Source organism: Danio aesculapii, chromosome 16, assembly GCF_903798145.1.
Source record: "Danio aesculapii chromosome 16, fDanAes4.1, whole genome shotgun sequence".
Lineage (NCBI taxonomy): Eukaryota > Metazoa > Chordata > Actinopteri > Cypriniformes > Danionidae > Danio > Danio aesculapii.
In genome coordinates, this window is record NC_079450.1 from 12,012,065 (window position 1) to 12,026,219 (window position 14,155).

Genomic DNA, 14,155 nt, shown 5'->3' on the forward strand with positions numbered 1-14,155 from the left:
TCTTAAAAGGGATACAGCTGCGGCTGGAAGTTAACAAAATATTTTTTATTAAATTACCCATTAATGGTCGACCTGCCTGGTTTTAGAGGGCTTTTGGCCATTTCCATACTGGTCTTAGCTGGTCAGGTTGGGACATGACTAGCTAAAACCAGCTTGACCAGCCTAGTCATGCTAAAACCAGGCTGGAAATGGCCAAACCCCCTCTAAAACCAGGGCTGGCCAACCAGCCTAGGCTGGTTTAAGTTTTTTAAGCATGGCAGTAATATAAAACAGTAATTATTACGAGAAATATTTATATTCATTATTAAATTATTCCTTAATGTCATTTTATTAATTAATGTCTACTACCCCTACTACACAACCCTTCCCCTCACGTGATGCAAAACAGTAATAATGAGTTTTATTTAAAAAAAAAATAACCTATTAACTGTATTTTATTAACGTCTACCCACATCCCAACCCTTAACATACCCCTCACAGTAATGTAAAATTATTAATTACTGCTGTAGCCTAGTGTCACATAAATTATGCTATATTGAGTATACGCAGCTGTATCCCTTCTATCAATCAGTGCACTATTTGAGGGCATTAGGGGGTGATTTTGAATACAACCACAGTGTGCTAAAGTTTGATAAATGTTGTCAAAAGAAAATAATTTAAAAATAAAACATGGTCCATCTTCCTCGAAAATAAAAGCTCTATATTGTATTAACTGAAAGTATTATTAAATCATTTGCAGTTGAATATATCATAGCGCTATCTGTTGGCTATTTCTTTATTTTTTCAAATATTTAAATTCAATAATAATAATAACAGCAACAAATATTACCATACTGCCTGTTTTTCTACTGAAATATTTCAAATATAGTTTTAGTTCATAATGCATGCTGTTTGAATGAGTAAAAGTAGCAGCTCTATTCATTTTGAAACATTCAACTTTATTCTGCTTTGTAACGGTATCATAGATGTTATTTAAGTATAAGATTCACATTCATTTTTCTAAAAGGCACAATATTTGTATTACTGCTATATCTCCTGCAGGTTTGTGTGAAATGTTAAAGCTGTTGTGTCCTCCTGCAGTTTGCTGTGGAGTTTGTTCCACCATCTCTCGTCAAAGTCTTTAACACAGAGACCTGATAAACTCTCTCCATCTTGGGTTTCCTCCCTCATCTTCTCTGGATTGAGGTCTTCTGCCATCACCTAGTTGTAAGATCAGAATAGATGGTCATTTGATGGTCAAGTGATTCATGAGATGTTTACATAGATTTTAGTCATGCAATTTGTGTAGTTAATTTTTGTATGAACTGAGAATATCTAACACTGAATTCATACAACATACTGAAAATAAATACTCAAACCAAAAATAAAATGTCATTTTTTACTTGCACTTATTTTGTTCCAAGTATTTTATCTTCACATCAAGCTTCAAAGTTTTTCCATTTCAGCCATTAAAACACAGACTTTCAAATGTCACCTACCATTTTAGCCAACAGATGGCAGCACAAGACCACTAACTGTTTTATAACATTCGTAGACCTTTTATTCATTTGTACTGTTTAAAGTCACTGAAACTGCAGTTAAGATCATTCTGTATAACATCCTAATGTGGTATAAAATATTATGCTTTTAAAACAAATGTAGTCCCAGGTTACCACTTTAATATTTATGCATTATATTTTTCCAGTTATTACTAACCATCATGGATTTGTTTAGCATCAGCCTTAAATTTTGTGCTGTCATAAACCTAAACTGCCTAAGTGTCATAAAGGTTGCCAAATGCTCGTTTTAAAATTACAACTATTTATTTAATTAATTACCACTAGAATAAACCATCTTTTATAAAACGCATCATTAAAGGGGAATTTATGATGTAGTAAAACAGGGTAAAAGTAAACTTCCCCTTTAATGTTGTGACATCATATTATATGGATATCCTTTAAATAGCAAAGATGCGTAAGATTGCTCGAAAGCAAAACTGTTTTTTATGTATCTATTAATAAAAGTTAAAGTAATAAAAAACATTTCTTAAACAAAATGTGTGTATATATGTCATAAAGCAGCTGCTGAAACGCCATTGTAAGAACATTTTCAAATCTATTAATATTGGAAATTGCTCATTTACACTGTAATCAAAAATAATAATTTTTAAAATAATTTTTATATTTCTAAAATTATCTAGAATAATCTGTTACTAATTAAAATAACCTAATTTCCTTTGGCTTAGTCCATTTATTAATCATGGGTCACCACAGCGGAATGAACCGCCAACTTATCCGGCATGTGCTTTACACAGTAGATGCCCTTCCAGCTACAACCCAGTACTGGGAAACACCCACACACTCTTGCATGCACCCACATACACTACAGCCAGTTTAGCTTACCCAATTCACCTATAGCGCATGTGTTTGGACAGTGGAGGAAACCCATGTCAACACGGCGAGAAGATGCAAACTTCACACAGAAACTTCAACTGACCCAGCCAGGCCTTGAACCAGCGAACTTCTTGCTGTGAGGCGACAGTGCTAACCACTGAGCCACCGTGTGGCCTTTGTTGTTATCTTTTAAATTGAAAACAGAGATGTAAATATGATTGTGATGTGTTATATTGAGATGTAACAAAATCATACATGTGACAATATAATATATTGTCACGTTTGATTTTGTTACATCTCAATAAAACGATTGTTCAAAAATAATAATAAAATAAATTACAATAATAAATAATAATTACATATTACTTATTACTCACAATATTATATTTTAACAGTTTTATTTAATATTTATGTAGCACTTTACAGTATTTAAAAACCTTTTTTACAATAAAATACTATTTTTTTCATTGTACATTGTGCTGATCTATAACTAGGTTTTCTATATTGTATAGCTATATTTTATATTTGTTCTTATTTTTTATAGCTGTATCTTCTACATCTAAGGTTTTTCTATTTTGTTTTATCTCTTATTTTATTCCATATTTAATTTCGTATTAATTATCTTTTTTTAAGGTCACAGCCTTTTCGTTTAAGCATTTCATTGCATATCGTACAGTGTGTGACTATATATGTGAGTAATAAAATGTGAATTTGAATACTAGACGTGTAGTCAATGTATTTACAACAATTAACAAACAAAGAGTTCAGCTGCAAAAACCTCAAAGTTTAGAAGTGCCATCTAAAGGTTTCTTCTAAAATGAGCGTTTTTCTCAGGCTCCTGTATGTAGATTCAGAAGATTCACTTTTTTGGCAAAGAATACATAATTTTTATTGCTTTAATGTAAAGAAACTGGACATAGACACAGGAGGGTGAGGAAAAAAGCTAATTTTAGAAGAATATTTTGGAGGTTTGCATCTGAACTTCAAGTAATAAACTATATATTTATAACAGTATTTATTCATCTTTGTTAACGTTAGTAAACGTAAACGCAGTTGTTCGCTGTCAGTTCATGTTAAGCATGTCAGACCTCAGAGACTGTCTGAAGTATCTTCTCTGTTGGTTGCAGGACATGTAGAGCTTCCTCAATGTCTTGTAATGCTCTTAGGCTGTTTTCCAGTACAAACGAGAACTGCTGAACCCGGAGGATTTCAATCAGCATCCTGAAGAAAACAAATAAATAAATCACAAGATGAATTCAGTCAGTAATAAACAGCTAGTTCTCTTAAAGGGATAGTTCACCCAAAAATGAAAATGTGCTCACTATTTACGCTCCCTCAAGTGGTTTCAAACCTTTATGAGTTGAACACAAAAGAAGATATTTCGAAGAAAGCTAAAAACCTGTAACCATTGACTTCCATAGTAAGAAAAACAAATGCTATGGAAGTCAATGGTTACATGTTTTCTGCTTTCTTCAAAATATAATAATCATAATAATAATAGTAACTCCTTCCATTTATATATCGCTTTTTGGGACACTCAAAGCACTTTACACATTTTTGGGGGGAATCTCCTCATCCATCACCAGTGTGCAGCACCCACCTGGATGACATGACGGCAGACGAAACCATATTGCGCCAGTACACCAGCTGATTGGTGAAGAGGAGACAGAGTGATGAAGCCAAGTATGATATGGGGATGGTTAGGAGGCCATGATGGACAAAGGCCAGTGGGCAAATTTGGCATTAAAGAGTTAAACCTCAACTCTTTATTCAAAGAACATCCTGGGATTTTAAACGACCACAGAGAACATCTCATCCAAAAGACAGCTGAGCGGTATAGAGTGTCTATCAATCTACTGGGGCGTTAGGACCCACACAGACCGCAGGTTGAGCGACCCCTGCTGGTCTCACTAACACCACTTCTGGCAGCAACCTAGCTTTCCCATGTGGTCTCCCATCCAGGTACTGACCAGGCGCAGCCCTGCTTGGCTTCAGTGGGCGACCATATGAGAGTTTCAGAGAGCTAGCTGCTGGCCCTTGTGATTAACAGAAGAAATAACTCAAGTCTGGAACAAGTAAAGAGACTAAATGATGATGGATTCTTAGTTTTTGGGTGAACTATCCCATGGACGTAGCCATGAAACGAAAGTTAAGATTGCCTTTTTTGTCACTATTGTGACTTACATCCACTTAAAATGGTCCTGAAATGAGAAAAATGATTGTGATTTAGTTTTTTTGGATTGGTAAAAGAAAGGTTGCTAACAAAATGAAATAACATTCACGGATAAACAAATTCAGAGCAGAACGAGACACGTTTTACACGTTTTGTAAAAAAAAAAAAAAGTCGTTTCGAGGTCAGGCCGGGCTCTGGCTTGCGCGGTAAATGAACGGTCATGTGATGCATTTTGATTAGCGTTAGAAAATAATCAAATCATTTGTTACAACATTAACCTACATCTCTGCAAAGGTGAAGCAAATGATGACGGAGAAGTAAAAAAAAGTGAATTTTGCAGAGTGGGACAGGGAGCTGACAGGGAAAATAACGAAGTCACTTGCTACATTGAAACCGCTGTCATAGAAAATGAAATGGATGCACTTGGCTGGTGGAAGATAAACAAACAAACAACCCTAGCCAAAACTTGCAAAATTAGCCAGATCAGTAGTACTATGCATCCCGGATAGTAGCAGCAGTGAAAGGGTGTTTAGTGCTGCTGGACGCACCATCAGTAAGCGCAGGACCGCGCTAAAGCCATCTAGGCCTACAGTGCATTCAATAATGTTCCTCCACCAAAACACGTTTACAAAGCCTAGTCTTGGTGAGTAAAGAATTTTCAAATTATAACTAAATATTAATTAAATCAATCATAATGTAGACAGAGTAGGCATTATTCTTTAATTATTCAGCTTCACCATCGCCTAATTCTGGATTGTGAAGAGAAGTAAAGAAACAAATCCCGCAGAGCCTTTATCTTAATTTCGTTATTACCAAATACCAGTCATAATTTAGAATTTATTTTAATTTAATTTGTTAGGAAAGACTTATTTTTATTGGTGTGTTGGCCAATTTAAAGGCTAAGTGTATATACCTCGGCCTTTTTGGAGTGCTAAGATGTTACAGAAGACTTATTTTATATTTATATTTCTTTGTTCCAACTTCAAAGTGGCCTATACGTTTCTTATGAATAAATTATGTTAAAACACGTATAAACCACTAGGCAAAAGAGCTGTGAGCATGTGCACATTTGATTAATGTCGGTTTGTAAACTGGTTCGGGCTTTTGAAAAGCTGTCAATCAAAATGTACTGGCTCGGGCCTAACTTATTGACCTTATTCTCCACGTACGAGTGGGCGCAGCCATTTGAATCATTTTGGCTCGAAACTTCCGGTCTCATTCGCTTCCATTCATTTTTAAACGTTAAAAACAGCTCGTTTTGCTGCTTGGTGTTGCAAACTGATATTTTTTAGTATATTATTCTACTTTGTCTGTATTATAATGCAAACACTTGTTTGTAGAGTAAGTAGTTTGACCGTTTTTTGCCGTTTATTATTCCTAGTCATTTCTCCCATAGGCAACTGAATCGGAAGTTTAAAATAATCGCAAAAACGCGCGCACTTCCGCATTGAAGAATAAGGTCAATATGGCCTGATTACAGCTCTAATTTGATTAAAGTTTATGAGGACAAAAGAATAGCATTGTTTATAGCAAGTACTGCTATTTAAAGTTGAAGTCAAAATGATTAGCTCTCCTGAATTTTCTTTTTCGAATATTTCCCAAATTACGTTAAACTCAGCAAGGAATTTTTCCACAGTATTTCCCATATTATTTTTCTTCTGGAGAAAGTCTGATTTGTTTTATTTCGGTTAGAATAAAAGCAGTTTTTAATTTAGAAAAGAAAACAATTTAAGGTCGATATTATTAGCCCCCTTTAAGCAATATTTATGTTAATTGTCTACAGAACAAACCATCGTTATGCAATGATTTGCCTAATTACCCTAACTTGCCTGATAAACCTAGTTAAAGCTTTAAATGTCACTTTAAGCTGAATACTAGCATGTTAAAAATATCTACTTAAATATTATTTACTGTAATCACGGCAAAGATAAAATAAATCTGTTATTAGGAATTAGTTATTAAAACTATTATGTTTATAAATGTGTTGAAAAAATCTTCTTTAAGTTGAATATAAACTGTGGAAAAATATACAGGGGAGCTAACAATACAGGAGGGCTAATAATTCTGACTTCAACTGTGCATATTCAAATAAGAAGAGTCCATTTTGATTTCCTGGGAACTTTAAGGCTGACATACCTTGTTCTGATCAAGCACATGATGGTCTTGAGTCTTAAAATGTTCTTAGTCTCCTGCTGTTTTTCATGTTTCTCCTCATCGCTGGATGTCTCTGGATGGTTATCAGACTCCAGTAGTCTCTGAAAGCTGGTGGCCAGATTCAGCCAGTGCCACAGATGATACGGATGAAGGCAACAGAGCTGCTGGAGGCTGGAGATGCTGCTTGTCAGATCTCTGTAATGCTCATGAACACTGAGCTCCAGCTGCAGGACGCAGGTGAGGTGGCAGGTGTTCGATATGTCTGTCCTCTGGCCATAAAACATAGGTCATTTTTACTGATTTGATTTAAACACGCTGCATATGAGTCAGAATTATTAGTCCTCCTAAATTATTAGCCCCCCTGTATATTTTTTCCCTAATTTCTGTTTAACGGAGAGAAGATTTTTTTCAACACATTTCTAAATATAATAGTTTTAATAACTCATTTCTAATAACTGATTTATTTTATCTTTAGTTCATAATATTTTACTAGATATTTTAACATACTAGTATTCAGCTTAAAGTGACATTTAAAGACTTAACTAGGTTAATTAGGCAAGTTTGAGTAATTAGGCAAGTCATTGTATAACAATGGTTTGTTCTGGCGACAATCGAAAACAAATGGACTAATAATATTGAGCTTAAAATGTTTTTTTAAGAACTGCTTTTATTCTAGCCGAAATAAAACAAATAAGACTTTCTCCAGAAGAAAAAATATTATCGGAAATACTGTGAAAAATTACATTTGAAAAATCATTTGGAAAATATTTGGAGAATTTTTTTTTTTTTTTTTTTTTAATCACAAGAGGGCGAATAATTTTGACTTCAACAGTATGTTTTTGACACTTCTAAAGCATGCCATATATGTTTGCAGATGTTTAAGAAACATGCTACATGTTCACTGAGTGTTTATCCGGAAAACAATGCTAAAGTCAGTTAGACTTTGAAAAAGTGAGTTCCGTTTCAGAATGTATATGTTTTGGTCTCTATAACCCACCCACTGCCAGTTTACCCAATTATATTTCGCCAACCAGGGATGCAAATACAAACATGCATACTCATAAATAAGCAATATCACTCTACCCAGTAATAGATGTAAATTCAATACTAATATACATACACTACCGATCAAAGGCTTTTTTTTCATGTTTTTTTTAAATGTAACTTTTTTTTATATTTATTACAATTTTAAATAACTGCTTCCTTATTGTGTGTAGTTTCAAATAAAATTATTACTCCTGTTATTATTGTTTTATTACTATTACCATTAATAATAACAGTAATAATAATAATAATAATAATAATAATAACAATAATAATTAATATTATAGTGATTTCTGAAGGATCATGTGACTCTGTAGACTGGAGTAATGAAGCTGAAAATTCATCATTAAAATCACTGGAATAAATGATTAAATTAAATTATAAATTGCTTTTGGAAAGTTATTTTATAGTGTAATAACATTTCACTATTTTACATTTTATACTGTATTCTTGATGAAATAAATGCAGCTTCGGTGAGCAGGAGAAGCTTATTTTATAACATTTACAAATACTACTGACCCCAAACTTTTGACCGATAGTGTACATACTGTACAAACATACAATAATAGTAATTTAGCCAGTAATTAACTGAAACTGCAATTCATGGAAATTCCACTAGTACTGGCTCTGTAATAGAGCAAATTTCTATTGAGCCCACTGTTAAAATGGCCAACTTTACAGCAGAAAAAAAGGTGTTTACAGCCTGGTACAAAGAAAGATTTTGGTTCATATAGCTAATATTACACTTCATGACAACTGTGAGGGGGTGAATTTTTTTTTAAACTCATCCGTTTTGTTTATATTAACTTATATTAAGTCTGCATAATTGCGGGCATGGCCACTTGAGTTTACAGCTAGGTCTTGCTAGGTCGCCATCACTTCACCTCAGCTGATTCCGGCTGATTCGCCGCTGAACTCGGCATATCCATCATATTTTTGTGTTGTTTTATGTGACCTTACACAGCCAATAACCTTTTGAAATTATTTCTTACAATTATCAGATGATATGGCATGCTGTGTGCACTCACAAATTGTTCACGTGGCCTCCATTTCCCAGGTGAGTGAAATTATATACTTGTATACCATCTCTATAAATCAAGGGGTAACCAATCTAGCTCCAACTTGCCTCAACACACCTGCCTGGGTGTTTCAAGTATACCTAGTAAGACCTTGATTAGCTTGTTCATGTGTGGTTGATTAGGGGTGGAGCTAAAATCTGCAGGACACCGGCCATCCAGGAACAAGTTTGGTGACCCCTGTTATAAATGTATTTGTTTCCTTCATAATCTGTAACTGCCTCTCTGGCTATACCACTAACTGTACTCTCTCTCAAAAAAAAAAATAAATAAATAAAATTTCTAATGCTTTGCTTCTTAGACGTTACACACCTGAAACTTGTCTATAGCACTTGTTCACTGCTGCTCTTATAGTTGTGTAAATTGCTTCCTTGTCCTCATTTGTAAGTCGCTTTGGATAAAAGCGTCTGCTAAATGACTAAATGTAAATGTATTTGTTTTATTTAAGATCATTTATCATTTATATTTTTCTTAAAACTGTAATGCTCTCCAGAATCTGACAGATTACTAGCTGTAGGCTCAAGAACAGTCATCTGAGCTGTTGTCATACAGTGTTATGCCTGGATTTCATCAATAGTCTTGCATTTACTAACACAGACTATATTTGAAGTGTTTGGAAGTAATTTGCATTTTCCTCGTAGAAAAACGTCATAAGAACAATCTTTAGTGGCTCAATGTATTACAGCAGTGTTTTAAAAAGACTAAACACTTTATTGATATAGTGTACAACCAAGCACATGTGGTCAGAACACAAACGAGTCGCAGGTAATAGAGTATTAAGAGTTCTCCCAGAGAAAAGCCTGTTTAAGCAAAATGCTAGCAGGCGTCTGTAGCTCCGCTCATGCTCCGCCTCTTTGCCCTTGTTTGGTATCCCCCGGTCGGTGCAATGACGCGTGAACAAAATGGTGACGGTTAGCCACACCAACTTGTAGTTTCTTTTGCGTTCTTAAGAAACCTATGAGTAATGTCACAGGTACTACGTCCATATCTTTTACAGTCTATGAATAGGACCCTTTTAATAATAGTAAACCACAACAAACCAAGATGCTTCAAAAAAACTACCTGCAAAGCTTGAGTAAATAAACTAAATCAGGAAAAGGTTATACAGGATTAATATATTTACCAGTTTCTCACACGCATTAAGGGCCTCATCTTTTTTGCCCAGATGACAGCAGCATCGTGCGATTCCTTCCAGCACGTCTCTCTTCACTGATGTGTTTCCAGCAGGTATGAGAGAGAGACAGGACGCATAATCATCCAGAGCGGTCTGCCAAGGACACGACAAACTGATGAGCTTACAAAACATCACTTCATAATGAGAGCAAACTGTCAAATCAGCTTTTTATACCTGATACTGTTTCCTCCTGTAGGCCAGATCGCCTCGAAACTTCAAGGATTTTTGCTCTTCTAGTGCGTCCTCTTCGTTTCCATCTCCACAAAACCACTTGATAAAATGAAAGAAAGAAAACGCATGACCTACATGACCTTTAGTTAATTACTGAAATAAAATAAACTGGAAAAAAAATGTCATTTCTTCATGAATATTTTTGTGATTTTTAGATGATTTTGTAAAGTTACAGTTAAGCTCTGGCAAATGTATTTTTCAATTTATTTATTTATTTATTTTTGGACTGAGTATGTCCCGGGCTTCTCCCAAAATTTAAGACGATGTACAAGAGGCATCATTGTGCAAAATAATCTATCAGGTTTATTTACAATTAAACAAAAAGTGGCAAGTCCAAAATTAGTGATACCCTTCTCAATAATGAACAGAAAAGCCTTAATTGGCTATTACAGCAATTAAACGCTTTCTGTAATTACTGACCAGCTTTTTCCCTTTCTCCACTGGTATTTTTGCCTGTTCATCTTTAATGATGTGCTCCAACTCTTTCATGTCCCTGCCATCACCCTGATCTTTAGCACCCTCCACAGATTCTCAATTGGGTTTAAGTCAGGACTCTGGCTGGGCCACTGCAAAACGTTAATGTTTTTGTCTGCTAACTATTTCTTCACCACTTTTGCTGTTTGCTTTTGGGTGAAATGTCTGCTGGTGCCCAAAGCCAAGATTCTCTGCAGAAATATATATATATATATATTTATATATATATATATATGCTAAACAGAAATGACTGTGATTGTGTCATTAGTTCATCAAACTCATCGCTGTTTACTGAGTGTAAACACAGATACAGGGACACTGGAGCATTTTAAAGCTGAGATTCATCAGCAGATCGCTCATATGTCAGCTTACAGACAAACCAGCTGATCAACGTGACTTTGAATCGCTCCAGTGTCTCTATATCTTTGGTTACACTCAGTAAACAGTGGTGAGTTTGGTGAACCGATGACCTTCATGGCCAATCACAGTTACTTCTGTTGAGCACGTGAACACAACGGCAAATCAGCACTGTTTAAGAATGTGCTCAACAGCGCTCAATTGTTCATGGGAAATGGCTGTTTTTAAAATTTCACCACTGATTCACACACTATTGAATTCCAGTATCGTGACATATATATATATATATATATATATATATATATATATATATATATATATATATATATACAGTTAAGGTCAGAATTATTAGCCCCTCTTTGATTTTTTTTTTCTTTTTAAAGTATTTCCCAAATGATGTTTAACAGAGCAAGGAAATTTTCCACAGTATGTCTGCTAATATTTTTTCGTTTGGAGAAAGTCTTATTTGTTTTATTTTGGCTAGAATAAAAAAAAACATTTTATAGTCAATATTATTAGCCCCTTTAAGCTATTTTTTGATAGTCTACAAAACAAACCATCGTTATACAATAACTTCCCTAATTACCTTAACCTGCCCAGTTAACCTAGTTAAGCCTTTAAATGTCACTTTAAGCTGTATAGAAGTGTCTTGAAAAATATCTAGTCAAATATTATTTACTGTCATCATGACAAAGATAAAATAAATCAGTTATTAGAAATGAGTTATTAAAACTATTATGTTTAGAAATGTGTTGGGAAAAAAATCTCTGTTAAACAGAAATTGGGAAAAAAAATTAAACAGGGGGGCCAATAATTCTGACCTATTAAACTTTGTATATATATATATATATATATATATATATATATATATATATATATATATATATATATATATATAAAGTGTGTGTGAGAGAGAGACTGAGTATGTGCGCAAATGTATTGTGTATATTATGACCGTGAGAACAGAAATACCTGTATAATCATACATGTTATAATTATATATAATTATCATAAATTATATATAATTATGAACTAAGTTGTATAGCAATACAATAGATTAAATTAAGACAAGAACAGCTTTAGTTCAGGATTATGATGCAGTACATTACAATTCCCACGAAAAATGCCATAGTATGTACGTTATAACTGGCACGCTATTGCATCTCCCTCTAATTACTACCATAGTACTACCATAGTTTTCTCTGAGGTAACTCAAAGCTAAAGCTAAAGCTAAATACCATAAGGTAATAGCGTTTTATACATATGTCATTTTTGTATGTGTTTTCCAGCAGGGTGTTGAGTGTGATACTGACCAGAGGCTCGCAGATTTTGGGCTGGTATGTGGGCAGAGCGGCGGAGACTCTTCTGTCCCGCGACTCTTCAAACACCGAATCATCAAACGTGCTGCCCAGAATCTCCATCATGAAAACACGCGTCACTGTGGACTCCAACACACTCGTGTCATGAACACACACAGTGTAAGCGTTACACTGTTACAAAGCAGACGTTACAGAAACATCAAGGCATCCGATGGAAGCGCATTAACCCAGTCGTTTACTTTAAATATTCGTAATTTAATATGTAGAACTCTTCCATCCACCAGAAGGCAGCGCAGCGCTGAATCCAATGAGATATTAATTTATAGCCACTAGGGGGCGCGTGGAAGCTCAAAAAGCAAATTCATCCTTCCAGCAGCAGCATTGATTTATTTATTTTCGGCTTAGTCTCTTTATTATTCAGGGGTCACCACAGCGGAATGAACCGCCAGCTTACCCAGCATATGTTTTACACAGCGGATGCCCCTCCAGCAAACAGCATCATGTGTTTCCAAAAAAGTGAAATTTAAAACAAATATGGAAAAATCAGTGCATATTTACATTAAAATTAATAGAACGGGTGCAGGATTTAGGCCCATATTATTTATATATAAAAATAACGTTTTTTTCCCTGTAGTTTTTTTTTCATTTAGACTAACAGCACTTTTTGGTTTATTTTATCTTAGCTTTTACATAAGAAATTATCTCATTAAAAAGGCACAAAGACATTGTTTCCTTTAAGCATTCAGACTTGTGTTTACAAAATTTATCTTATTTAATTTAATAGGCAAGTTTATTTATATAGCACATTTCATACACAATGGTAATTCAAAGTGCTTTACATAAACAGAAATAAAAGAGAAGTATAAGGGCATAAAAACGTTTTAAAAAATGAAAAATTATTTAAAAACATTTAAATGTGTTAAAATAGGTTTTAAAGGAATGAAAAAAAAAGGACACAATAGTGTGATCTGTCGGACGTAGCACAGTGCTCATTCAGTAAAGGCACAGCTTAAACAGATGTGTTTTCAGTCTTGATTTGAATGTGCCTAATGTTGGAGCACATCTGATCATTTCTGGAAGCTGATTCCAGGAGCGGGAGGTGTAATAACTGAAGACGGATTAACCATGCTTTGACTGAACTCCTGGAATTCATAGTTTATGTGATCCTAAAGATCTGAGTGATCTGTTAGCTTTGTATTCAGTGAGCATATCTGTAATTAAGGTCATAGACAATTTAATGATTTATAGACAAGTAGTAATACTTTAAAATTTATTCTGAATGTAACTGGGAGCCAGTGTAAAGACCTGAGGACAGGTGTGATGTGCTCTAATTTTCCGGTTCTGGTCAGAATCCTGTCTGCGGCGTTCTGGATGAGCTGCAACTGTCTCTCTGACTGTCTTTTTGGGAAGGCCAGTGAGGAGTCTATTACAGTAATCCACCCTGTTGCTGATAAAAGCATGAACAAGTCCTCACTGAGAGCAAAGCATCTAATTCTTGCAATGCTTTTGAGATGATGTGGATTGCTTTAGTCTAAAATACATACTTTTTTTTTTTTATAAAAACCCAAAAGATAACCCCCTGGAACACATTATATGTTTTTTTTAATCTTATTTAGCAATTTTTTTTTTATTCACAAACAGATATTCGCAAATAATTACCCATCCTTTTCTTATTTTGGAATAGAATTTAACTCCCTCCTAAAATCACTTCCTCTTATTAAGATAAAAAAAACCCTAAGATTCCTGAAATATTATGCAGATGTATTTAAAGAAGATCTTCG

General features: G+C 34.4%; 1 protein-coding gene across 1 annotated transcript; it reads right to left on the bottom strand.

Moving 5' to 3' along the window:
- Positions 1-917: 917 nt before the first annotated feature.
- zgc:101716 (uncharacterized protein LOC492784 homolog) lies at positions 918-12,619 on the bottom strand. Its single transcript, XM_056475704.1, has 6 exons — positions 12,369-12,619; positions 10,168-10,263; positions 9,943-10,086; positions 6,682-6,968; positions 3,461-3,593; positions 918-1,200 (listed from the first exon to the last, which is right to left on the bottom strand). The coding sequence occupies exons 1-6, from the start codon at positions 12,477-12,479 to the stop codon at positions 1,027-1,029; spliced, it is 945 nt and encodes a 314-aa protein (XP_056331679.1). The 5' UTR covers positions 12,480-12,619; the 3' UTR covers positions 918-1,026.
- Positions 12,620-14,155: the final 1,536 nt, after the last annotated feature.

What these genes read in the sequence shown, in the direction of transcription:
- zgc:101716 (XM_056475704.1), bottom strand. Translation starts at nt 12,479, where the DNA reads ATGATGGAGATTCTGGGCAGCACGTTTGATGATTCGGTGTTTGAAGAG. An exon ending in ACAGGAGGAAACAGTATCAG is followed by an intron (nt 10,087 to 10,167) that starts GTATAAAAAGCT and finishes TGTCCTTGGCAG; the next exon opens with ACCGCTCTGGATGATTATGC. An exon ending in TACTTCAGACAGTCTCTGAG is followed by an intron (nt 1,201 to 3,460) that starts GTCTGACATGCT and finishes TCTTACAACTAG; the next exon opens with GTGATGGCAGAAGACCTCAA.